This window comes from Archocentrus centrarchus, chromosome 19, assembly GCF_007364275.1.
Source record: "Archocentrus centrarchus isolate MPI-CPG fArcCen1 chromosome 19, fArcCen1, whole genome shotgun sequence".
Taxonomy (NCBI): Eukaryota; Metazoa; Chordata; class Actinopteri; order Cichliformes; family Cichlidae; genus Archocentrus; species Archocentrus centrarchus.
Genome location: NC_044364.1, coordinates 29905467 through 29930168, shown reverse-complemented (window position 1 = coordinate 29930168; position 24702 = coordinate 29905467). Strand labels below are relative to the sequence as shown.

General features: G+C 43.0%; 1 protein-coding gene across 1 annotated transcript; it reads right to left on the bottom strand.

The window, feature by feature from the left end:
• Nucleotides 1-3020: 3020 nt before the first annotated feature.
• hs3st3b1b (heparan sulfate (glucosamine) 3-O-sulfotransferase 3B1b) lies at nt 3021-21177 on the bottom strand. The gene is made up of 2 exons (XM_030754816.1): nt 20318-21177; nt 3021-5985 (listed from the first exon to the last, which is right to left on the bottom strand). The coding sequence occupies exons 1-2, from the start codon at nt 20896-20898 to the stop codon at nt 5367-5369; spliced, it is 1200 nt and encodes a 399-aa protein (XP_030610676.1). The 5' UTR covers nt 20899-21177; the 3' UTR covers nt 3021-5366.
• Nucleotides 21178-24702: the final 3525 nt, after the last annotated feature.

The following is a 24702-nucleotide window of genomic DNA, read 5'->3' as shown; positions in this document are numbered from 1 at the left end:
TGAAAATTTCAGAGAACCAAGCAAACTTCACTCACAATGTGCTTCGGATGCCACCTTCCTGCCCTGCGGACAGGTAGGTAAATACATCACCTCTGGTATTGTGAATGAGAGTCCTGTTGATACAAAGAGGTGTTTCACAGCCTTGTAAATAAACAGCCCTGGAGGTGTATCTCATTATGAGCCATAAGGAAACACTGGCTGTTTTTACAGGGAGTCAGGGTGTGGGTAGTGAGAGAGGGCATTTCCGATAAGGCAAGCAGACCCACCACTACCAGCAGCCAAACCTCCCACACAGCTCTGGGTCCAGTGAAACCACACGTGCCCCCCACTCCCATAACCACAGTGCCACGCTGAGCAGGAAACAGAAAAACAAAAAATTAGCCAGGACACCCCCCCACCCCCTGCACCAACCCCATCCTCTCACCTACTCCACAGAAAGTCATCCTATAACATCCAGCCTCACACCAAATGCTCTCAGTAGGGTTAAAAGGAAAGTAACAAATATATGTGCCATACAAAGCAGACACACAATAAGAGCAACACAGCAGAGAAAGGAGAAGGTTGTTAGGCTCCCAGAGAAAACTGGTTTGAAAACAGAAACTGTTGAAAGCATTGGAGGCATTTTCTGTTTCCTGTCTTCTTGTTGAATGCTCAGAACATGTTCAGTCCTCGGTCCCTGCAAACTGCCAGAGCCTCCTCAGCTGAGACACCAAACCCCAAGTCGCTCCTGATGGCAGGCGAGCGCCTTTCGTTGCACTTGTGTGTGTGACTGAACTGTGACTGAATGAAAAACACGTTACAGTGAGCTTTGTAGGCTAGAAGGTGCTATACAAGTGCAGACGATTTACCATCTATTGTATATCATCATCTAAGACAAGCACCAAAACAAATATAATGTAATATGATCTGTGGTCCATAGAGATAGGTCAACTGTACACTCTATCAGCAGCAGCAGTCATTCTGTATTTCACATTCACAAGTCCAACTGCCTGAAGCCAAACAGAAGGAGAGGATATGCTCGAGGTTTACAATAGTTTGGGGTATATCAGCACACATAAAGCCTGGAACATGCATGAAGAATAATAAAGTAATACCACTTGAGTTTAAACACTGTTTGTGTCATGTTTAATTCATATCTAGCATGTGTCAAGCTGAACTGAGTTTCTCATCAGACTTTAAAATTTCAGTGAAATACTAACTAGCAGGAAAAGCCTAAACAGCCGCACAAGGAAGCAGCTAAGAAACCTGGATCAGGGAGCTAAAAGAAGCCCCATCAAAATCCATGCACTGCATCCATGGATGCAGTGCATGGATTTTGATGGGGCTGCATCCATGCAGTAACACAGATCTCCAATTCATCAGCAGCTCAGCAGAGACAACACATCAGCTCCAAACATGCATGAATAACCTACCCGAGTGAATTCACAACAAAGAGCGTCTGATACATTTTTCAGCAAAGGCTCACCTCATGCATGCTGGCAGTTGTTGTGCGGCATCAAAACTAATCAAATTAAAGGGTCAGTTCATGAAATATCTCCCTCCAACACTTCCAGCATTTTGTTATTAATGTGCATAGTCGTAGTTTGATTACTATAAATGGACAGAAAGAAAGCTGGTACTAATTGTAGACTTATTTATGGATTTATCACTTATATTATTTCTAAATGGAAGCCACTGAAATTGATGCCGCTATCAATAATTACTGAGTTAGTGATCAGAAAATATTAGACATAAATCTCTTAAGAAAATGAAGGAGGCTTGGGACAGCTCACCACACATTTTGAAATGTCTGTTTTTTATCACTTTTAAAAGATTGTTTCAAAGTTCTTAAAAAAAACTCCTGCACAAAGAACTGAAGAGCATCTGCAGGTTATACAGGTTGTGGTGCAGTATTACAAGGCAGTGTGTTGTGTTTGCTGCTGTTCAGGAAATAAGTCCTTATGAATGCCATGACAAAGTCAGGCATTCACACCGAGGCCATCAGCTACGAGCTAAATACAGAAACCAGAGCGCTGGTAACGACAGTCTGAAGCCAAAACTCTGGAAAAGGTGCAGCTGGCCTTCACTGCTGCTGCTGCTGCTGATGATGATGATGATGTGTACAGAAGACAGTATTGCTGCTATCTACACATTCACACTCTGATGTTTCTTTACTTCACTGTAATTTGCATGGACTGCAATAATCTATATCGGCTTTTTAATAATTCATTTATACTTCATGTTTCAATATAAAGAACTTCAATAACTAACATTCAGAATCCTTGTACACCTCACAGATACTGTATACGGACAGCATACAGGCTTTAATATACAGTCTCTTATGTAGAGTATCTGGTGTAATTCATATTTCTACTTTGATACCTCATATTTATTTTCATATCTTTGCAGCACACATCTGCAGCGGGTCGGGGAAACGGCATCATGATCCTGTCTATGCACATATTGCAGAATTGACAATAAAGTTGACACTGGCTTTGAATTTGTTGATATTTAACCCACATACTTAGAATGAGTCAGCTTCGGTTGAAGCTGACTCATGAAAACGCAACTTAAAGGGACAGTTCACCACAAAATCAGTTCTGGTGCACCAACTGTGCCTTTTTTTGATGCTGGTCTCCTTTTTTTCCCACTATAATTATCCTGTCTGACCTCATACTGTTGCAAATATTGACACAACATGGCTGAATTACTCCATTTCAAACAGAAATGACAGACGCCATTTTGTTTCTAAGACTAAACACCCCCCAGTAGTCTTAAAGGTTAATGACAAGTATTCTACATAAATTCTTTGTTATTACACATTTTGTCTCAGCTTTTATAAAAGATTTTTCTTTCATATAGTTGAACCTTGGTGATACCCTGTGTATGCAGCTTTCATGAAAATGATTATTTAGTGTGTAGTTTGCTGCGTAAATAATGTAACCATGAATCAAGGAAATACAAGTGAAGCACGGGAGGGTTTGGTAAAATATATATATTTTTATTTATTTCTTCATACAAAGAAATATTATGAATGTTCAGTATTTAATCATCTAGAAACATCTGTTCCATTTTGCTCTTGCATCGTGTAAAATTAATTCCTTTGATGTACATACCACAAAATACTTGATTTACACGTCCTTTTAATTTTTGTACATACAGATCTGCTAGTCTAAATACATATTATATGTGGATAAGACAAACATTTCTAACATTTTTAGATCTGAGAACAGGTTGAATAAAACTCAACCGTAACATATGCAGCAACATGGAGTAAACCCATGGGTGCAGGGGTTGGTTTTCCCTCAGTAAAAATGAACAGAAGTCAAATGCAGCCCTCCATCAGCTTACAGGAAAATGTCTGACTTTCCTTCCACAATGTGACAGCTTGCTGAAAGAGGTCACCATAAATGCTTTTTAATAATCAAACATTGCACTAAGGAGAGAAGAGGCGATGAAGGCTTTCTTCAAACACGTTCTCAGTGGGAATACCGTCACTCAGGCAGAACTCAAAACGAGCCTCCGTCACCCCTGCTGGCGACCGCTGGTTTGAGGCCAAACCAGGTAGCTGCTTTCAAATGGAAAATGAGAGAAATAGCAGAATAAGCCATTGCCTGTTTTAACACGAAAGCAGGCTAACTGTGTTGGATGAGACAGTTAAAGAGGCACAATATTTTCTTATTTTCAGAAGGACAATCAAATTTGACTTTTCGCTAAATGGCAGTCCGACTTGAACGAGTTTTTGTGTGAGCACAGGTTGTCTACATTCAGTCTGAGCTCTGCATAAACCTTTCTCTGGACACTAATAATTCATTCCCATCATGCTTGCATTTTCTGGTGCCACACTGAGCATGCATAGCTTAGCACAGCACAGCGTAGCGTAGCATAGCTTGAACGCAGCCCCGTGCCCTTATGATGGTGTACCATCCGCTTGCGAAGACATCACATCAAAGATGACCACCACACATTTTCTCCCTCTTGCATATCAAGAATTCAAGTAGAAAGACAAACACTAAGAAGCCGTGCCGGGGACGAAAGCAGATCGCAACAACGCTGTGTGAAACACGATATCAACATAAAGTTTTTTTTGGCAACGAGTGTTAAGATCGAAGAGGTGACACTTGAGAAGAGTGAATAAGGCATAAAGTATAACGGCCATGGATGATGGCACATGAGGTTTCCTGATGACACAGGAGGTTAGACACTGAAACCCTGCCTGAGGTAATTCTTGCTGTGCTGTGAGTGCTCCACAAAAACCTTTCCTGTTCCTTTGATCTGTTTAGTGTGGGATCTAAGATGGGGCCTGGTGGACTTCTGTTTGAAGAAGTGCCATTTCAGTGAGGTGAAACCTGGCTGTCATTCCTCTGTCATCTTTTCTATCTTTATGCTCGCTTTCTGGCAGATATGCCTCTGCTACCTCATGTAAAGAAGAAGAAAAGAAAACAGGGCACATGCTCCCTCTGACCTGCTGCACTCCAACACTCCTTTTCTCAACAAATCAAATGCCTCTCAAGGAAATTTGATTGAGACTTTGCGTGACCTTTGAACTGAGTAGATAGGGCAAAAGCCTGGCTCTCAGCCAACACTGCTACTAACGGGGAGTTAGAGAGCAGAGGCGCGATCGATCTGCCGGCTGCCTTTACTTGATTAGCATAACGTTAACATGGGCCCTTATGTGGTCCGGGATAGGATTTAACATTTGATGGATGGGCCATTCATTAGAGCAGGCAGCAGGAGCACTGAGAATGAAAGGGCAGCTGTATACCTTAAGCACGAGTGACACAATGAGTATCAATTAGGTCTATTGATCTACCTGTTATTGAATGGAATGGGACAAGAGAGCTGCAGCTCAGGCCAATGACAGTGCCGGAAAACTGCATTATGAAAAAAAACTTAAAAGGATGTGAAACACCTTATAAAAGAATCCCTTTCAGAAAGGGTATGAAGAGGATGAAGGTAAAGTTGTGATGCAAGTATACATGAGGATGCACATGGATAAGTATTCTCCACTTCTCTGTGAGCACTCTGTACCCGTAATATGGTGCGTTTACATTTTTCCGCCCTAGTTTCTGCTTCAGTCTTCGCTGATTATCTGCATTACGAAGCACCAGTAAATCCGCTGAGTTTCCAGGACCACGAGGGAGGAGCGTGAGAATTCAAAAGAAAAATGAGGAATGTTCAAAACAACATGTGGGTCAGATGTTATGTACAAATATGATTAGGCAGCTTAGTGAATTAATTGCTTAGAAATAAAAATAAATTATTATAAAATAGATTTTCTGTACATTTTACATATATATAGCAATACTCCACATCTTGCCTTTGAATTACAGAAAAAAAAAACTTCTCAACAAATTAAAAAAAAAAAAAGCCTTGTAATTTTCACATCAATCCCAGCCAAAGTTATGTCCTGTCATCTGGTAGAACTTCATGTTGAAGGGTCTGTAGAAGTCTCGTAGTCTCTGCACCACCTCAGGGTCAATGTTTGGATGGGTGCGCCCTTTGGTTTTTCCAAGGCAGTGGGGCTTGCTGCTGCCTTCTGCTTTCTTCAGGCACGGGAATCCCTTGGTCTGGTTGAAATAAAAGTGTTTGTCTGTGATGATCCTCTTGAGCCCGAGAAAGTCCTGCACCCGGCCCAGCTCTCCAGCTGGGTCGCTGATCAAGCGCTCGCCGCTCACAAACAGGATCTGGTCCATGGGGAAGTACTGCAGCCAGTTGTCCAGGTGCTTGGCGTAGATGCCAATCTGGATGGCGCTCCATGAAGTGTCAATGAGGCCCGTAGTCCTGTTTTTGAAGGTGAGGCTCTCAAAGGAGGGAATATCGGGCTTCTTAGACAGTGTCTGTGTGTAGTCCGAGATAGCTCTAGTGACGGGGTCCCTCACTACGACGATCAGCTTGGTGTCCCGGGACATGGCGGAGATTCGGGCAGGAGCCTCTCTGGTCACGAAGTAGCTGGGAGTTTTCTCCATTGTGATTTGGCCTTCCAGGGTCTTGGGCATCAGCTCCCTGCAGGAAAAAAGAAAGCAGGCCCAGAAAGAAGGTTAGGAGAAGGGTAAGATGCCGTAAGTTCTTGCATAATGCAATCAAGTTGATGGAGTGTACTGTGCTCTGCAATCAATGACTCACTAAGCCTGTAAAGCCTTATTATAGGGCTTGAAAACCTATTAGTGCAGGCAGCTCTCCAGCATCAACAAGCTCACTCACTCATAAGATATCTCACTTCTGAGCAAAAACAGAAAACCTTTATTTACTCTATAATCAAACACAGGGAAACAACTGCAGGGATTTCTAAGCATGACCAGTCCTCTTGTTAACCATATTAGGTTTTCTCACCCATGCTCATACTTACACCACCTAGATGGTGCAAGATTTCATTTCATTTCACTGTGAATAATTCTGATGAGCCTTTTTTTTTTTCTATATTAACTCACAGCATGTGCAAATTCCATTATCTGAAGTATTCTCCCTGAGCTTGCCTTTCCCCAAACCTCACTGCTGGATGTAATGTTTCAAAGTGGTCACACTTCATCAAAATCCATCAATATGCCAGTGGAACAAATAGGCACAAACATGACTCAGGTATATTTGTGTAATGATTCCCTGCCCCCCCAACAGGACCCTCAGTAAATGCAGCACCCCTGAAAGGTGGTGATGCTTGTTTCAGAAAGGGGATCTGTTTTTTTACAAGACTGGGTTTGGTTCTGAGAAAAGTCCAGTTAAGCTTTAAACAGACATGTCACATGCAGACATATAATCAAAAGCTACATGGGAACAACTGGTTTTGAAGGAAAAGTGAATGCAGTCTGCTCTCTCCGCATCAGATTTCAGAGCTGGTGGCCAAACACAGAGTCTAGATTATGGCGGAAGAGATAAGAGCGGTTTGACTGACACTGAGACGTGGATCATTTTCTCCCTTTGGCCCCCAGACAGGCAGAAAAGAGTAGCCTGTATAACGTACATATGAAATATGTTTCTGTTTTTGGCTGGATGGAAGGGATTCATAGGACTATTAGACACACACACACACACACACACACACACACACACACACACACACACACACACACACACACACACACACACACACACACACACAGCTGACACTTAAGACAGAAAAAAAATCCTAACAAAGAGTTTAAATCATTCCGAGGAAAAATGAGAAAAGGAAAAAATGAAGACAGCGAGCGATATCTGAGGTCAGGGATCTATCAGGGAAACTCTCACAGAGAAGGTTCCTGTTAGGCTTTTGTGCCCTGAAGCTCTTTGAAGCTTTGTTGGTAAGGCCAGAACACTGATATGCCATTGTGTAGACAGTACTATAGTACTGGATCCCATTCAAATACTTTGTAATCCTATGCAAAATGTTTACAGGTGACAGATGCTGAACACGTTCTGTATACTCGGATATCTGAACTGCTTGATTCATCCCCAGAGCTCCAGCTGCTCCTCAGGAATACTCCAAAGCCTGGAATCTAGTTCATGTCCATCTAGCTTATGGTTAATTCATGCAACATCAGCTCTCTGTCGTCAGTGCACGTATCTATGTGAGAGTTTACCCAGGGCAAGGTCAGGAAATCACCTAAACGTCTCGTGGAAATGTTACTGGCATTTTTGTAATCTTAATGCAGCGCCTGTGATCTAATTACAATGACATCATCTTGATTGCTGACACATCAGCAGGGCGAACGGAGCAAATGGGGGAAAATCAAGCACATTTCCAAAAGCACATTAATCGCCTGTTGAAACCTAAACATGCATGACAGCAAGCCATTTCTGGAGATAGAAATGCTAACAGGACATGAGCACACGCTACGTTTTTGTAAAGCACCTCTTGAATGTCCTCAAGGAATATAAACCAAACATGCTCGAGTCAAACTGCATGCCATTCTTCATTTTCTCGATGCACAATGGCGATACTGCCTGCGAGCTTTTTGTCATTCCTTGTGCTAACGTACAAAAAGAGTTCAGAGCCAAACAGAAGAGGCAAATGGCTCCCGAGCTAATCCGATTTCAATGCGACAATGTGGCACGGAGATAGGGAGGAGGCCTGAGTTACAATGTGCATAGTGATAGATTATGCTGATCTAAGCTCAGGGAATCCTAAAAAAAATCAAGTGTTGGGGGTTGCAGAAGCATAAAACTAGGGGATGGTCAGAAAGTGGTGAGGAAACCCCTAAAAGGCGCCAAATCCACAAGAAGAGGGCCCCCTAATAAAAAATCTCCACCTCAGACTTTGCCCACTCTTTCTGCCAAAGAAATGGGAAAAAAGGCAGGAAAGGAGAAAAGAGAGAAAAGGAGGGGAATTTAAGTGGGACAAGTAGCTCTTAGAGAAACAATGCCTATTATGCTCTCTTTTGATTTATGAGGTGCTGCTTTTAAAGATTCCGTCAGCAAACAGGCAATTCTGTGACACCGGGCTCCTCTTTCTTCCTCCTTCTCTTTGAAAGTGAGCCATTGTCCCCGAGCGGAGGGGTGAGCAGGGCAGCGCTGAGGGCACAGGGGCGGGGATGGGGGCAGGGTGGAGAGGGGGCAGAAAGTGGAGGGTGGGTGCTTAGTGGGGGCTGAGTGAAGCCCTTCTCCATCCTTCTCGACCTCAAGAGAAGCCGTTTGGAGAGCTCTTAAGTGAAACGTGTGCCAGAAGTGCCCTGCAAACATCACCCAGTCCCACTGCTTTATACAGGAGACAATAAAACTCCAAATAACTTCACTTCATAAACTATAGCACAAAGCACTTCCTGGCTTGGTGCTAATTTCAAATGTAGTATATATATATATATATATATATATATATATATATATATATATATATATATATATATATATATATATATATATATATAATGTATCATGTTTCCATTGGGAATGTTTCCAAGTTGAAAGGGAAGCCACAAACAATGATAAGACAGAAAGCAGAAGCTGCTGTCACAGCACCACAGAAGGGCCACTGGAGTGGCCTCTTGGCCTGCATTTTAAAGAGACCTCATCCCATCGGTGCTAAACGGCGAGCAGAGAGAGGGTTATTTCTATCTGATGTTTCTGCCTCCCTCCTGTCACATTTGATTTGATGATAACGGGCTGCCGCTGAGCCGTCTGTGTCACAGCATCCCTGACAAAATGACTGGTTTGCTCACAGACAAAAGGAAAAGAGCTATTTGGCGTGTGCCGGTCGATTTTACATTTGATACAAAAGGTTTTCAATTGTCTCACATGTCTGGATGTTGAAAGCATTTGAATCTCAAATTAGGGTTTGTTTATTTGAATACAGACAAATCGGAGGGCATTTAGTATCGACCAGAAAAGGGAGGGTGTGGCTTTACTCTTACTGGCATTTAAAGCTAAAGCGCTTGAATTCCCTGGAGCGAGTGTTATCGTCCTGTGGGAGGTAACAACAGCCAAAACAACCGTACTGTACAGTGCTCTGAGCAGCTCTGAGTACAGGCTGAATTAACCAGTGTAAGAAAATCAAACAAATCGGCCACTTCAGGGAAATCAGGCAAACACTTAACTTCATGCTGAGTTTTCTTTACATCCACTCTGGTCTCTTTTCCAATGATCTACAAGGTTCACTCGACCCTTGGCAATCAGGCCTTGAAGTCTGATAGCAAAGTGACACTTCACAAGCGGAAAGAAGGAGCGGGAGGAAATGAGGGAAGAGGTACTGAAAGGCTCCCTTTCTTTGCCAAGGGCCTCTCTCTGAGCCCTTCTCATGAACCAATGTGCATTTTACAAAGAAACATCTTTATTCCTCGCCCGATGATAAGGATCTCGAGCACCACTTGTTCGTTCGCAGTCAAAACTGTTTTAAATTCGACCTTTTCAACCCCAGGAGACAAGAAGCGTTTGAGCCCGATGTGCAAACGCAGCAAAATATGTTTGATTTATTTTTTGGAAAACAATGTAGAAGATGGAATACTATGAAAATTCCTTTATTCTGAGTTTTGGGGAAAATATGAAAGTATTCATGGATGAGGTTTTTGTTCACAGCAGCCTGCATATTATAAAACAGCAGTAAGCAACATGTTTATGCCACACACACACACACACACACACACTCTTCAGATACTACTAAGGGAGGCGTGCATGCACGGCTCTGCTGGTTCACAGAATATTTTCAAAGTAGCATTTAAGTACATGCAGAAGCCACGGTGGAGTATATTTCAATATTTTGAAATATACTCCACCATGCCAGGAGCCTGACATTATATTTACCACAGAGCATGGCTTTGGCTAAATTAAAAGAATAAAGAAGATGGTTTATGGCCACTCCAGTGCAGAGAGGGAGGAGAGCTCTGAACGCAGTCGCAGAAGCTTCGTCTGGTCTCTCTTTCAAGCGCTCGAAGAGGAGTCCAGGTGTTAGTATGTGGCCACTTAAAGCTTTTTGACAGTTCATTTCCTGGCTGAGAAGAGCCAGATACCCCTGCTTAAAGATGAGATCTTGCAGGAGTGTAGGCTGAAAGGTGTCTGTGTACATCTTTATCTTACAGCTTTATGTTGATGTTTCTCTGGCAATTCCCAAAATAATATACATTCCTTTGGGCATACAAGCCTTCATATTTATATGTACATTTCACACATATGTGCAAATTAATACCTAAAAAGTCACCAAATGAAGTCATCCTACAGCTTGGGTTCACTGCATAATGGTTTCACTATAAAGGGAAGGTGGCTGAGTGCAAGCCCTTCCAAATCTTCTGTCTGCTAAAGGGATTAATAATGCAGGCTACCCTGGTATCACACTCAGACCTCGACAGCAGGACCCTGCGTGGGATGGAGCATATCTTGCAGCTAAAAGGAGGAGTGCAGCTTGAAAGCAAAATTCCTCCTCAGAATTGCTGGGAATGCTGCTGTCAAGAGTGCCTGTCAGTATTAATGGAGCTACTGCAGACCACTTTCGACCCTATCTCTGTTGCTCTACTAAAAAGAGATTCTGTTTAGAAAGTCCCATCAGCTCACCAGCAATAGTATTTATCACAGCACTTCTGCCAACAGGGTCTTATCAAGTGGAAGAGAAGGGAGCCAAAAGGAAATGGCCAAAGATTTCATAACCAGTTCTCAAAGGTCAGAGTATAATAAAGCAGCTACCATCTGAACCGTTCCTGGAGCAGCATAGATTAGAGCGGCCAAACTGGGGGAGCCTTCATTTCGTTTCTTGCTCTCTGACACTGAAATTCTGGGCCTGAAGTCCTGATCAGGGTGATGAATGTAACTCCCAGACCCTGAACTTCATCAAGACGCTGCGCTACGTCAAAGCAGCCTGGGAATATTCTGACCCTGCAAGTAAACAGAACGGCTAACCCAACCGTCACAGCCCGTCTATCCATCATTTTAAGCTGAAGTCAGGGAGGTGCACCTCACTGGTGTGGAGCTCTTTTTTATTATTTTAGCACCTCTTACAGAAGGACTGTGAGTGTGAAACGGTGTTTAGGAGGGAGGATGAGTGACAGAGAGGGAAAGAAAGAAGGGGAGCCGGGCGGTTTGCAGACTGGTTTTAGATCAGACACTAGTAAAGTAGAATAAATAAATAGAGAACAAACCACCACATATAATGCCATGGACTTTATGTTTACACCCCCTCTGTAATGTCCTGAAAACACTTAAGTGAGGTTGAGACATTCCTCTCTGATGGGTAGCACTGCAGAGGCGTGACAAGCACATATTATTCAATTTTGAAACTAACTATCATTTTTCCTACTCTGAAGATCTGTTTTCAAGTCCATTTGTTGCTATTTGGCACCTTTGGAAAACAACACAGGAATGTACGGAGCCGCAGGGATTTTTCAGGAACCACACCGGCCTGTGGCCATAGGCGGCTGCCTGGAATTACTGAGCGCTAATAACCCTGCAGTGAAGCGAGGGAGCTCACCATGTGGCATAAATAAAACAGAGGAGTTGCTGAAAGGGATGGTGGAGAGAAGAAAGTACCTCCTCCTGCCTTCAGTGTGCAAAAGTGTCTCTTCACAAGTGCTGGCCTATTTTTCTCCCTTCAGCCTAAAAGAAAGATCCCATTATCTGGGTCTCACTTAAGACTACATCTCATCACTTTGTTTGACACGTGATACAACATGATTCACCTGACACTGCCGCAGCAATCAAGCTGCTCACTGTGTGTCCTCAGCCAGGAGATGGACACACTTTGAAAGCCTCCACTTGGTGATACTAGCCAAAATTTGTTTAGCACTAGTAATCCTTTCTAATCAGTGTGAGTGTTTGCTGAAGGTGTTACCCTGGAGCCAGCCATGCATTTCACCACTCCATCAGTATGAGGGTGTGACTGCATGACAGCTGGGATGAAGTAAACCGATGAACCGTGAAAGAAAAAACAACAGGGCAAACAACAAGGGGAAGCTGCAGGTGAAGACTCGGTTTGAGCAAGTGCTTGTGCACCCTGTGTGTATTTGTGTGTATTTGTGTGTGTGTGTGTGTGTGTCTCAGCAGATCTGGGTGTTGTTGTGTGGGTGTGCAGGCAGAATCAGCCATTCTGACTGCTTTCCTGACACTTGACATGCACCAAGAGGCACATGACTCCTTGATCTAGCTACAGCAGAGATGAATAAAAGATGAAACAGACTCAAGAAGAACTTACATGCCACCACCCCCACTCCCTAGGCGCACATGCAGTCACACACACAGAGACAGAGGGAGCGAGCGAGCTACTTTGCATCCTGTTTGAATTGGCTGTCACCCGTAACTGCCTGCACACCTTTTTGAAGACAGGTGAACTACAAAGTATGTGTGCAAGAAAGAGGGGATTTCCTCTCTACTGTATGTCACTCACCGAGCCCAAAATCATGTTTGCGTGTGTTTGGGCTGTATCATTTTGCCTCTATTACTCACACTGCAGCTGTTGCTGCAGGTTAAATGGTTTACAAATTCCTAAAGACAGCCTGCCTCCCAAGCAAACATATAATTAGCTATACTGAGCAGGGATAGCATGACAATTAACCTGCTCCTTTCCGAGACGGAAACAGTGGCAGCAGCAATTTTTATCCGTTAATCTTTCACTTTTCCTTCATCTTAAGCATAGATTTTGTATGCAATATCATCTCCAAGCAATAACCCTGTCTCCAACATTATGCAGCTAAGTTATGTTTAGGTGCACTGCTGACTATAGATTCCATTCAGAGGCATTTTTCTCTTAGGGGTGGTTTGGGGGGGGGCACACAGAGCGCTCAACACTGAGAGGAGCAGGGCTTCTACCCAGACTCTGACCGGTGGTTATGTTGGACCAAGAAAAGCTGCTTTGCTATAGTCAGAGAAATACATGTATATAAGCATGTTATATGTCAAGTCACCTTCCTGGGTTATGAAAGTGGTGCCAGTGTCGTCTTCACACAGACATATAAATCATCTGAGCAGAATTTTTCCATTTTTTTCCACCAAGCAAAACAAATTTTGAAAATGATTTCTGGATTTCTAGCTTCCAGATATCCAATGTTTTTTAGTTTTTTTGTGTGTGTGTGTCAAATTAACACAGACCCTCTCCAGTAATATTAATATCACTTGATATTGTGGAGTAGTTGCTGCCTCCAAAGATAGTGAGTGCAGTTTGCAGGACTGTCTGCAGCTTGAGATCAGTTAAACAAGCAAGAGAAAAACTGCACGTGGTGGGAAAATAATTGGCATTGAGTCGAGTTTGGCCAGGTTTGTCTTAGAGGTGAGCTGAAGTGTTCTTACTGCTCTTATGAGAGAGAGCCCAGCAGCACTGGGAGTACATCTAAATGGAGAGAGTGACTAGTGTCGAGCAGCCAAGGTGGAGGGAGACAGCTCGAGGTTTCTAATGAGCTCTGCTCTTTTACTGCCAGGCTAATGGAAACCTCGGGAGACCTTCGTTTCACTCTCTTTCTATGTGTGTGTGTTTGTGTGTGTGTGTGAGTGTAAGAGAGAAAGTGTGTGTCCTCCTTTCTCCCACAGGCAGGCTCGCTCTCCAACACCCTAATGGCCACCTCTGGGACTTAATACCTGGGACAAGTGAAGCTTTAAAGATCCACTGTCATCAGTTTTTCCTGTCCTCCCACTTCTCAACTACTTTTTCTTTCCTGCAGCAAAGCGCAGAGGACTCACCCGATTAACCCATCTTTAGAAGAGTAACAGTAAATAATTAAGAAAATCATATAAAGGTGTTTGTCTCCAGCAGCCTCCAGGGGAACCTCTTTAATGTGCCAAAGAGTGTTTATTTAGCAGCAATGAATGACCATTATCTCTGGAGGGAGGACGTCTGGCTCTGTTCTGACATGTAAAACAACATCCAAATTATCGCCTCATTAAAAAGAGTCATTCACACATAGCACAGAGGGAGGGTTTGAACACATCATAAGCTTCCTTTCTTCCTCCAACACCACTCCATCAGAATCTGCATTTTACTGGTGCTGGGCTTGAATTACTGTTTTGCCTCAACGCCATTCAAACCTCGTTCTGTGATGCCACTGTTTACTTACACTGACACACACCAGTGTAGCGCCACCCTGGTGTGTGATTTTGCATAGCATGCTGGCATTGTGTAATCAGAGGACTTTGACATCTAACAAATCAGGACTTTTACACAGATGTCACCGCATGCACTGCCAGCCTTAAGGCGCACAAACACACACACACACACACACACACACACACACACACACACACACACACACACACACACACACACACACACACATTCCACTCTTGTGCCTTTTATACAGAACTACACAGGGAAAAAAATAGTCTTCTCAAGGTGTGTTTGTGTTGTTGTCTGTGTGTTTGTGTGAATGCCTTTGTGTTTTTTTCTTTGCATCATCCACTTGCTTCAAATGTTGACAGCAACTTCCTGTCAGCCTCCTCTTTTATCCTCTGCTGCAGCAGGAGGTTGTTGTCTGTTGCAGCTATATTGTCTTCACTGGTGTGGTTCATATTCTCTGGATACCAGCAGGAGAAGCATGGGGGATGCAGGCCACCGCAGCACAGCGCTGCCACTCCCTTCTCCGCAGGTCTTCCTTTTCACTGTTATAATTAGGGAATAAAAGCTGTCTTTTCACTCTTTCTCCACCTCCCCCAAGGTCACTCTGTATTCTTGACCGGCCTCTGACACCAGCTTAGGCAAAAAGGAGAGGGCTTCCCTCGTCTCTCTACACTGACCAAAGCCTTCTCTGGTAGTGGGCCACTTGTGGTCAGTGAGGCCTGGAGTGAGCCCCGCCCAGGACTGGACAAATCGAGTACGACATGCGACGCTATTCTTGCATATCAGCAACGCAACTGCACAGCTGGAAAATGGAAAATAAGGGAGAGCTTTGAGGATGATGTTGTGGGGGAGGAACTCAGAGGCACTGATGAGAAACAGGGTGCCATTGATAAATAATCCACCCATATGGGAACTGAAGGTGGAAGTTTGGCCAACACGCAGGCACAGTTTCAAACTGCTTGTTTTTATGTTGGCCACTGCTATTGAGGATTTGAGCAGAGGATGTGAACCTGCTGTCAGCTGTACGGTTGGCTGGCCGGGCGCTCAGTCCCTGAGGAACTGTGGAGTTCCAGGAATCAGGAAACAATCAGAGGGCCAAAGTATCTAATCATGAATCTGGCATTGTCTTCACTGCAGCTCCAACTGAACGAGAGCCACTTACACTTTCAGTACTCAATGATTTTTATCAAATGCAGTTTAAAAGTAGTGCAAAAAAAAAATCATCCTCCTGTACATAATTCAGTAGGTTTGTGCTGTCATACAATTGGTTATGAAAGGTTATAAAATCCCCAGTGGGGCTTGTAGCTTCCAGCAGCTTTCTGTAGCTCTGCAGATGGTCAACACACAGACCCTGTCAGCAAGCAGACGTGGGTCTGACCCCAGTCAAAGGCCCTTAACCCACCTCTACACATTACCTCCAATCAGGATGGACCAATCAATACTGGCTATCCCAGAGGAGCCAGGCCACTGAGACGTTTGTGTGCGCTGTCTGACTGTTTCAGTCCTTTGTGACATCAACTGAAGATTATTTGTGGCTTCACAGCTGAGCCTATTACAATCAAGCTATATGCATTGCATGAACAACACTTCGATCTACCCACCGACTTTCTTCAAACATCTCATGTATGCAAACATTAGAACTTGATGTTGTTTTGGTCTGATGCCTTTAAATGAGGCTCTATAGAACCAGGTGGCCTTTTTGGCCATTGAGAGGAAGAAAGGAGGGTGAGGTCAATGGCAAACAGAGAGCGGATGGGTCACCTACACGGAAATAGGAGCATCCCTGTGGTGAGCAGATAAAGGATGTGCACCCATCCAGAACTGTGTCTGACATGGTCAGGAGATGCAGTCTGACTACCAGTGGGGCAGAGCTAGATAACGGCTTTCAAAGAGCAGCACAGACTTCCGCAAGCATCCCGAGTCTGATAGTGGAAGTTGGTTTCTTTTTTTTGGGAAGCCCGCTTTTCAGCAATGCTCCACTTGTCCTTTTGTGGTGTTGTGTAAGTAGCTTTTTAAGTCTGTTTACCTCCACAGTGCTTTACCATAGACTAGATACAAAGGTTGACCAGAGAGACATCCTGCTGAGGGGAGTGCTGATTCAGACACAACAATCTCTGTAGAGCTGGAATTAGCTTTGACTGTAAATCACATCTCACAATGACTGAAGGTGGTAAATGTGGGAAGTCTCTAAATTCACAACCAGAAACAAACGTTTAACTTGAAACATTTTTGTGCAGACGTCAACAAATGACTGACAGCCCTGAAAGGTTCTAGTTAAAATAAGCTTGCTAACAGCACAACTTAACACCACAAAGTTAAAACCTACGACTCCTACCACCATAAACTGCACCCTGCCCAAAATGTGTACAGCTTGTTGTTTAATGCTAAAGCCACTCCAAGGGAGGAGCAACAGCGTCAACAGTGCCTGGCCCTGACAGTGAGCTAAGACCAGAGCCCGCGACACGACAGCAAAACCACAGCACAGTAATTACATATCAAAGCCCCTTCATAGCAAATACGGCTAAATGGGATATGAAGAGAGCAACATGCGCCACACTCTGACAGGGTGAGATGAGGACTGTAGTTAGGAGTAAATAAAATACTTCAAGTTGAAGGAAACAAGGTCGCTGTGGAAGGAGGGAAGCTTTTAACTAATGTGCATGAGTTACAGCGTGCCACAGAGTGATGCACAACATCATACAAACTGAAAAAAAGAGACATTTATAGCAAGACTGATGAATTTAAGTTACCTAGAGTTGCTTAACAACTTTAAAACAAACTTCTACAAAGTCAGAAAAGCCAAATCGCTGCATTCTGATTTGTTTTTTTATGTTTTTATGCATTAAATCATAAAGATTTTTTTAAATCACTGCCTCTTGGTGTTTCCTCCTGTAAAGCACTTTGTAACGTCTAACTAAAAATCACAAACAGCTGCTTAGCTACATATCTTTGTTACATAGTAGCATTTGACAAATTACACAAAAAAACGAAAGCGGCTGCTTCAAAACACACTCGCTCTGCTTTCATTGAGCTCCAGTGCCCATTTTTTTGTGAGCTATTAAACTTTTCAGGAACGAGCTGGCTGCAGTTTTGCCATTAGTGTGTGTGCTGAACATAAGCATACATCTTTTTACAATTATTATCAGATAACACCAGTTTCACTCACACACCCCAGGAAACAGGTGCAAACAGAACCAACGTTCCTTTTCGCACTCAGTCACAGCGCCCTGCTTAATTCTGAGTCACTCTTTCTGTGTGTGTGCGTGTGTGTGTGTGTGTGTGTGCGTGTGTGTGTTCGTAGGGGCTAGTTCATGCATGACCTCACTGTGAAAATGTGTACCTCCTGATACAAGGACCCCTCGGTCAAAAGCATGAATCATGTGTTTGTCTTTGGCACAAATAAAAAGCGTCAAAGAACATCAGAAATACACAAAAGGACTTGTTATCGCCACCTCCTTTCATTTTGAACCTTCTCTTCCCGCTGCCTCCCGACTCTTTCCTGCCCTCTCGATCTCTCCGTGGCTGCATTTACTTGGTGGAATTCCAACGCTAAACGCTGCGTGTCCATTCGGGGGGAGGCGAGGATGGTGCAAGCAAGTTACAATAGTGCATGGCAGGAAGATTGTGCAAATCAACAAACAATGAGAGGTGAATTACACAACTCAGACACACACACACACACATAACTGTCTCCATGAATGACCGTGATCTCTGATCATATTCCCACAGAAAATATTTCAATGCCACACAATTTTGCTTCTGTCTGGAAAATTTCAGTATTCCCTCCCAAATTGCCAAATCATCTCCAGTATCTCGTTCTAATGGGACACTGAGGGGGGATCAGCAATGAATTAACTATAATTTCCCTTCTCTGTCCATCTTCACCGGAGAGAAGAGAAGCTTTTTTTCCCTTCACTGCAGGACTGCTTACACCAGCTGTTTCACTGTAACATGCACTTCTCACTGCAGTTCTTCCAGAAAAGTATTCCAGGACAGATTTCGCTGTTCCGAATCTGAATGAACTTTCATAAAAAAATAAATAAAAAAAGGTATAATGGATTTTTGTTTAACATAAGTGCTGTTTAGATTTGCCCCCAAAGCATAAAATGTCTCTGTCACCAACAGTGTGTGTGGGACTGTACACTGCTATCTCTCTGATAGAAGACAAATAAAATATGTGCGCTTTAAAAACACTCCAGTCCTGACTCCTTTAGATGCTTCTGAACAAAGTATTGACTTTCAGGGCCTAAAAGCTGACTTTGCTTTTCCACATTTCCCTATGCAGAAAAGTTGGAAATGCAGGAGGTGGAAGTCGGTTAAATAATCTTCCTACAAACTCAAACCGGTAACTCAGTGTTTCTATGGAAGCAATGGAAAAAACAAAAATCACAAAAAGGTGATCAAAGTTATGGTTTGATAAGCTCTGACTTTTAATATTCAGGTAAAAAAAACACAAGAATGAACCAGATTTTTTCAAGCATGATATTGACATGGCCAAAGATAACTGGTAATTTCTCACATTGTATCTGCAGGTGTAATTTTAATAGCCAATCAATCGATAAATTGATTCAAGTAAAGGCAAATTAATAGCTGGAACCTAACCTGCATTATAAACCCTGCATTATAAAAATATCGTGCAAAAACCGTACAAAAATACTGACCAGCCGAACAGATAAAAATCAGTTAGTAAATCAATAAAATGAAACAAAAAAAATGTGCAAAACTCATGTAAATATTTGAATATATTTCCGTCTGTGCTGTGACCTGCCGAGTGTGGGCATTAAGCTCAATAGTCCCTCAGCTCCTCATATTAACTCTTAAGTGACCGGGATCATCTCAGACTGTGGACCTCTGAAGATGTTAAATGGCTTTTGTTCCACAAAGAACCGCTGCTTTGTCCTGTAGGCTTTTAATGCCCATTGATATCAGAATAATCAGATCTAGCGGATGTAAAAAGCACTAATGCAGGTCAAAGACTGGTACTATTTATCTTTGTTAATTTTTCCAAACTCATCTGACAAACCACCTAATTTTGACCATTTTTAATTGGATCCTAACACACTGGGTCTGATCAGATCTGCGAGAATTGCGCTTCAAGCCTCTTATCGTACCGCTGAGTAGGAATCTGCCCGGATTTGCTCACTAACGGGAGGTGAGAGGTCACTCGGCACTTGACTGTAGTCCACGCAATCTTTTGGTCCTAATAAATAAGACATAATTTGATGAAAACCGCCCCTCAGTCTTAAAACAATACGACTCAGCCGATTAAACTTCAGAAGCAGAGCGGAATCTCGACAGAAAAGCCTGAACATCCCCGTGGAGGTGCAATATTGCGCCGCGTCCAACAGAGATCACTGCACGTCGCAGAAACGCGCCAACCCGACCGTGAGCTTCATAATGCACTTTAAATTCTTCAGTTATTCCAAACAAAATTATGCTCACAATATCTAAAATTAAAAGTCTGCCATCAGTCTTCAAAATTCAGAATTAATTAAAAATGTCTAGTCTGTGCAGCCAACATCCAAAAGAAGGTAAAGCGAGAACAAAGCAGAGGTCACAAGCTGCGTGTTTATGTAGAGATTTGTGAAATAAACTCAAAACTTGATGGCTAATTATTATAATTTGCTGTGCTTTATAAAGCAATTTATATGCAATTAGATGTGTTGTGTTGTGTTAAAACGCGTTAATGTCGCTGGGTGTAAAAATGAATAAGCTTACTAAATTGTGTGGAACGATAAATGCGACGTAAATTAAAGTATGTGAAAAAGTACAGCGTGTTTGGCCCGTGTTTGTCTGGCTCACCGAATAAACTCAGCATCGCTGTCCTGCAGAAATGTCATTTTCTTCTGGTTAAACATATTCAGCTTCCATCCACAGAAATAAAGGCCAAGTCGTTAGTTTTACCTGTACCACTCCAGCCCGTTCTCATAGTTGCGGTCGAAGAAGTGCGGCTCCGCTCCCACGGCTCTGATGTCAGGATGAACCCGGAGAAACTCCAGCAGAGCCCGGGTCCCTCCTTTCTTCACCCCGATGATGATCGCCTGCGGCAGCTTCTTGCTCCCGGAGCCGTTGGAGAAGCTGGACATGGCGCTGGGCTCCGGAGCTCTTTGGTGCTCTCCGCGCATCCCGTCCCAGTCTTCGGTTCGGTCAGAGTCCAGCTCGTCATTGAGCAGGTCTCTGGACGCAGCGGTCCTGATGGACGGCTCCTCATAGTCGCTCTCTATATCCTCCCAGGGCTGCGGTTTGGCCAGCAGTCTGGACACCAGGTCCGTCCTGCCGCTCTCTGTCCTCTTGCCCACCGCAGAACTCATCTCCTTGCCCCGGTAACTCTCCACTACCAAACTTGGCATGGTGGAACAGTAGCCCACGCAGGAGTACAGCATATATACCCAGATTAAAAACATGATGCTGAGCAGTATAAGTTTCTTCTTTACGGGGCTGGACCAGAAGGCATACAGGTTGTGGAAAAACAGGCTATATTCCATAAGCCTTTCGGTTTAAAACCATATCCCAGCGGCGCATATTGCCTAACTCACTCCCGGTGGCACCTCTGCAATCCTTGCAAAATTAAGCACATGCTCATCAAAAACTAAAAATAAATAAACCCTACAAATAAAACAAGCAAACAAAAACTACTCTAAATAAAATCGAAGGGAACGATGTATCCAGGAATGGAAAGGCATGGAGGAAACGGGAATCACAACTGAGGCTAAATTTTGGGAAAGTATTGAGTTGCGACAGGCGCACCACAGCCCCGCTCTGCCCTCATCTCACGTTTGCTCGGGCTGCTGGAGGAGCACGGGACGTTATAGCGAGACACGCGCGAGAATGACGGCGGCAACGACCAATGGCTGCGAAGAAGATAAATATGCAAGGGGTTTGTTGATACAAGCGGACCAATCAGAGGCGCGCATGGGCGAGCCCGGCCGTGGGATCCTCGGTATGGAAATGAGGCGTGTGTGCGGGACTGCTGAGAGTTTGGAAAACGCTCACAAAGAGTTCAATTAGCGGGAGTTCCTCGTTTACGCGACTTTAAATGTTTCATTCAAGTTAAGCGGACATCATTTGCACATTTTTTCAACTAACTCCAAATGTTTATTCTAATAATAAACTCTAAAATAAATGTTATCGGAAGACCTAAACATAAGAAAAAAAAACTTGTGAAAAAAACAAGATTATATAGGTTACATAAACAATACAAAAATATCTAAATTAACAGCGACTGGCCGCAGTGTGAGTGATACTGAGTGAAGGTCACAGCCAGAAAGCTGAGCAGGAAGCGTTCACTTAATAAGTTACTTGACAATTTATTTTGCACTATTATCATAAATTTAAAATTATTCCTCCATGAAAAACAATAAAACTTATTAACAACGCTAGACTAAATAATAATAATAATAATAAGTCTGTAATTTCTAAGCCTTTATATTTTCCTTTTCCCTTTAACACGTGTGTTAATTGGATTTTTTTTTTTCAGGCATTATAATAAGTTTGCTCACTTCTCCAGTTTGGTTTTTACAAATTATTAAACACTCAGCGTGTTAATAAACAGCGTAAAGTATGAATATTTATTTTGATAATCCAAAATAATGGAGGCAGTCCTCTCACGTGGCTTGTTGTTCTAATATCCTATTTCTGACACAAACTTGAGAAGTCGGTTCAACTGGAAAATTAGCAGAAAATCACGATTTTAATCTACAGTTATTCATCTTTTTTTTTTAATAAAAACGTGTTTTTACTTAAAAAAAACAAACAAACAAACAAACAAGAAAGTATGCTCATTAATGAAAAACTATCCCCCGCATTAATATGACCACATTTTCAACCATGTTCCAAATCCGAGCATGTTTTTACTGAGTCTTTATAAGTTGCTTTTTTTCTTTTTTAACTATCTGGGAAAGTTCAGCAAACAGAGAATAAAAAAAATCCAGCAGCGGAAACATGAATTGTAGTTTCAGTTTAGAGAGAGAGCAGCAAAGGGACACCGGAGGTTTTTCATCCGGAGAGCTTTCAAAACAGAGCGGGAATTAAACTCGGGACCTCCAGTCCCCTTATGAACCTGCCAACCCACTCATAAACTCTCCTGTATGGCTTTGATTTTAATTGCGCAGATGCGTGTTATTGTACACGAACAAGCAGGATTCACGTTTTCAAAGTTCTGGCTGTAATAGTCAAAGCCACGGCGTAATAACGTCTGTAATTATTATAAGAACATCAGATAATGTAATCATCACGAGCCCACAGTGTCACGCACAATCAGAGCACTTCCAAGAACAGATTTGTCTTTTTATGTGTAATTCCCCTCGTGGAGAAATATTACATTGCAGTAGAAGGACCTGTTGATGCTCCACGCCGACTTTATTGCAGGCTACTATCCCCCCCCCCCCCCCCCCCCCCCCCCCCCCCTTCCATGCCCCCGTGGCATCGCAGTCAGTTTTTACTCTAATATTCCTGCAGGGACTTGATGTTTAGTTTCAGTCTAAATATTTCTTTAGTTTTAATGCAGCTATTTGGATTCTGTTTTGCAACAACCAACCTTTGAATAGAGGCCAGAGGTCATCATTCACCCTGAGATCTCAGGGCTTGAAGAGTCGTGGAATCCGAGCTGCTGCACAGCATTTCCCCCTCCTCTGATCCGAGTCTCAGCCTGGATGTTAAAGCTTTCTGCACCGGGCTGGACTGCGGGATTGCTGCTCGGGGAGTCTCTCCTGTTTACAGATGCATATTTCGCTCCTCACTTTGTTGACTCTGGCATGAAAGCTCCCACTCGTGCTGAACTGGCAAATCACATCAATGATTTAACGACTGATATCAGCAATGGGGAAGAAGAGAGACCTCCATGTTTTTATGCATGGAGGAGAGTGAAATAAGGGAGACGAGTACTCATAAAATATTGTTGACTTATAAAATAATTATAGGCATTGCCTTTTTGAAGTTTTTCTTCATTCTACATTTGAGTAAATGCGATAAATCTCAAGTTCGAAAAGCACAGTAATGTAGGAGTCAGCTTTTATGTACTCCTATATTATGTAATACAGGAGTCTGTTTTTATGTAAGACATTATTACTAACAGGAGCTGTGGTATCCTTGTAAATCACTTAAAGATCTGCTCCAGACATGTTTTAGACATCTACATTTTTCTGTTTAGAACAATTATTTTTTTTTGAATGTCTGTTGCAGAAAAAACTCTGCTTACCAAAATAAAATCATCTTAAAGCATATTTTTACTCCTGAAAAGCAGCAGTAACAAAACCACCACAGCATTATACTTGTGCTGGATATTTAAAATTATATTCAAGGTGGCACACAGACACAATAATAATAATAATAAAATACTGTCAAACTACGCCGCAGAAAGATGAACCCCCCAAAGCTTAAACACATCCAGGAGACGGACTCTTTAAAAATCCCCACTTGTTGGCTTATTTTGATTTAATGTCCAGTCATTTTAAACAACTTCTGTGCATTTCCTTCTGAGAGTGAACTTTCCCCAGACTCTCACTGGTAATTATAAAGATTAAAAATATTTTTTTAACCTTAAAATGAACAAAAGTTCAAAAACATCTTTCTTGCATAATTGGAGCAGCGCCTCTGCTGTCAGCCCGGCTACACGCTGGACACAAAAACATGAAAAGCAATTAAAGCTCGGACCATCCTGGCTGACGGTACAAGGCTGCACCAGACTCATCAGTCCACCTCTATAAGAGCACATGTTCGAAACCACAACAGGCCATCACTTTGAGCCGTGAAGGTTGGTAAAGACATTCAATCTCCACACAGGTTGCCCCCCCCTCCCTCCCAGCTGTAGCAGCTGGCTCGATCGCTCTCCTTCCACCCTCTGATATGAAACTCTGTATCCGGTCAGACACTTTACGAGGATGTCGAGCCGTTTCAGGTCTCTCGGCCTTGGCTAAATCCTACAGCCCTCTTTTATGGCAGGAGGATGGCAGCGAAGGGAAGGGGGCACTTGTTTCTCCGACTGCGGTGATGGAAATGTAACCAAATACCAAAACTAGGGGCAAAAGGCGGAAGGGGAGCACATGCTGACTGACAGGTGCAGAGGTGGTCTGCTAAATGGAGCTTATTGGAGGGACGGTGATTTGTTCTTAAAGCGAGCATATCCACTAAGGCTTTAATTGAAACCTAAATCCATACATCATGTGCACGGTGAAGCAGCAACACCTAACGAGGTGTGTCAGCAGTTCGTGTGTGTTCTTTAAATATGTATAAAGAAACCAAGAGCATGTGCAGTTATTAGCACAGAGTAAATGATGACACAAAAGACAGAA

Bases quoted from the DNA above. Each gene is read 5' to 3' on its own strand.
- hs3st3b1b (XM_030754816.1), bottom strand. From the start codon at position 20,898: ATGGAATATAGCCTGTTTTTCCACAACCTGTATGCCTTCTGGTCCAGC. The intron at 5,986-20,317 runs GTAAAACTAACG...TTTTTCCTGCAG, and splicing joins AACGGGCTGGAGTGGTACAG to GGAGCTGATGCCCAAGACCC.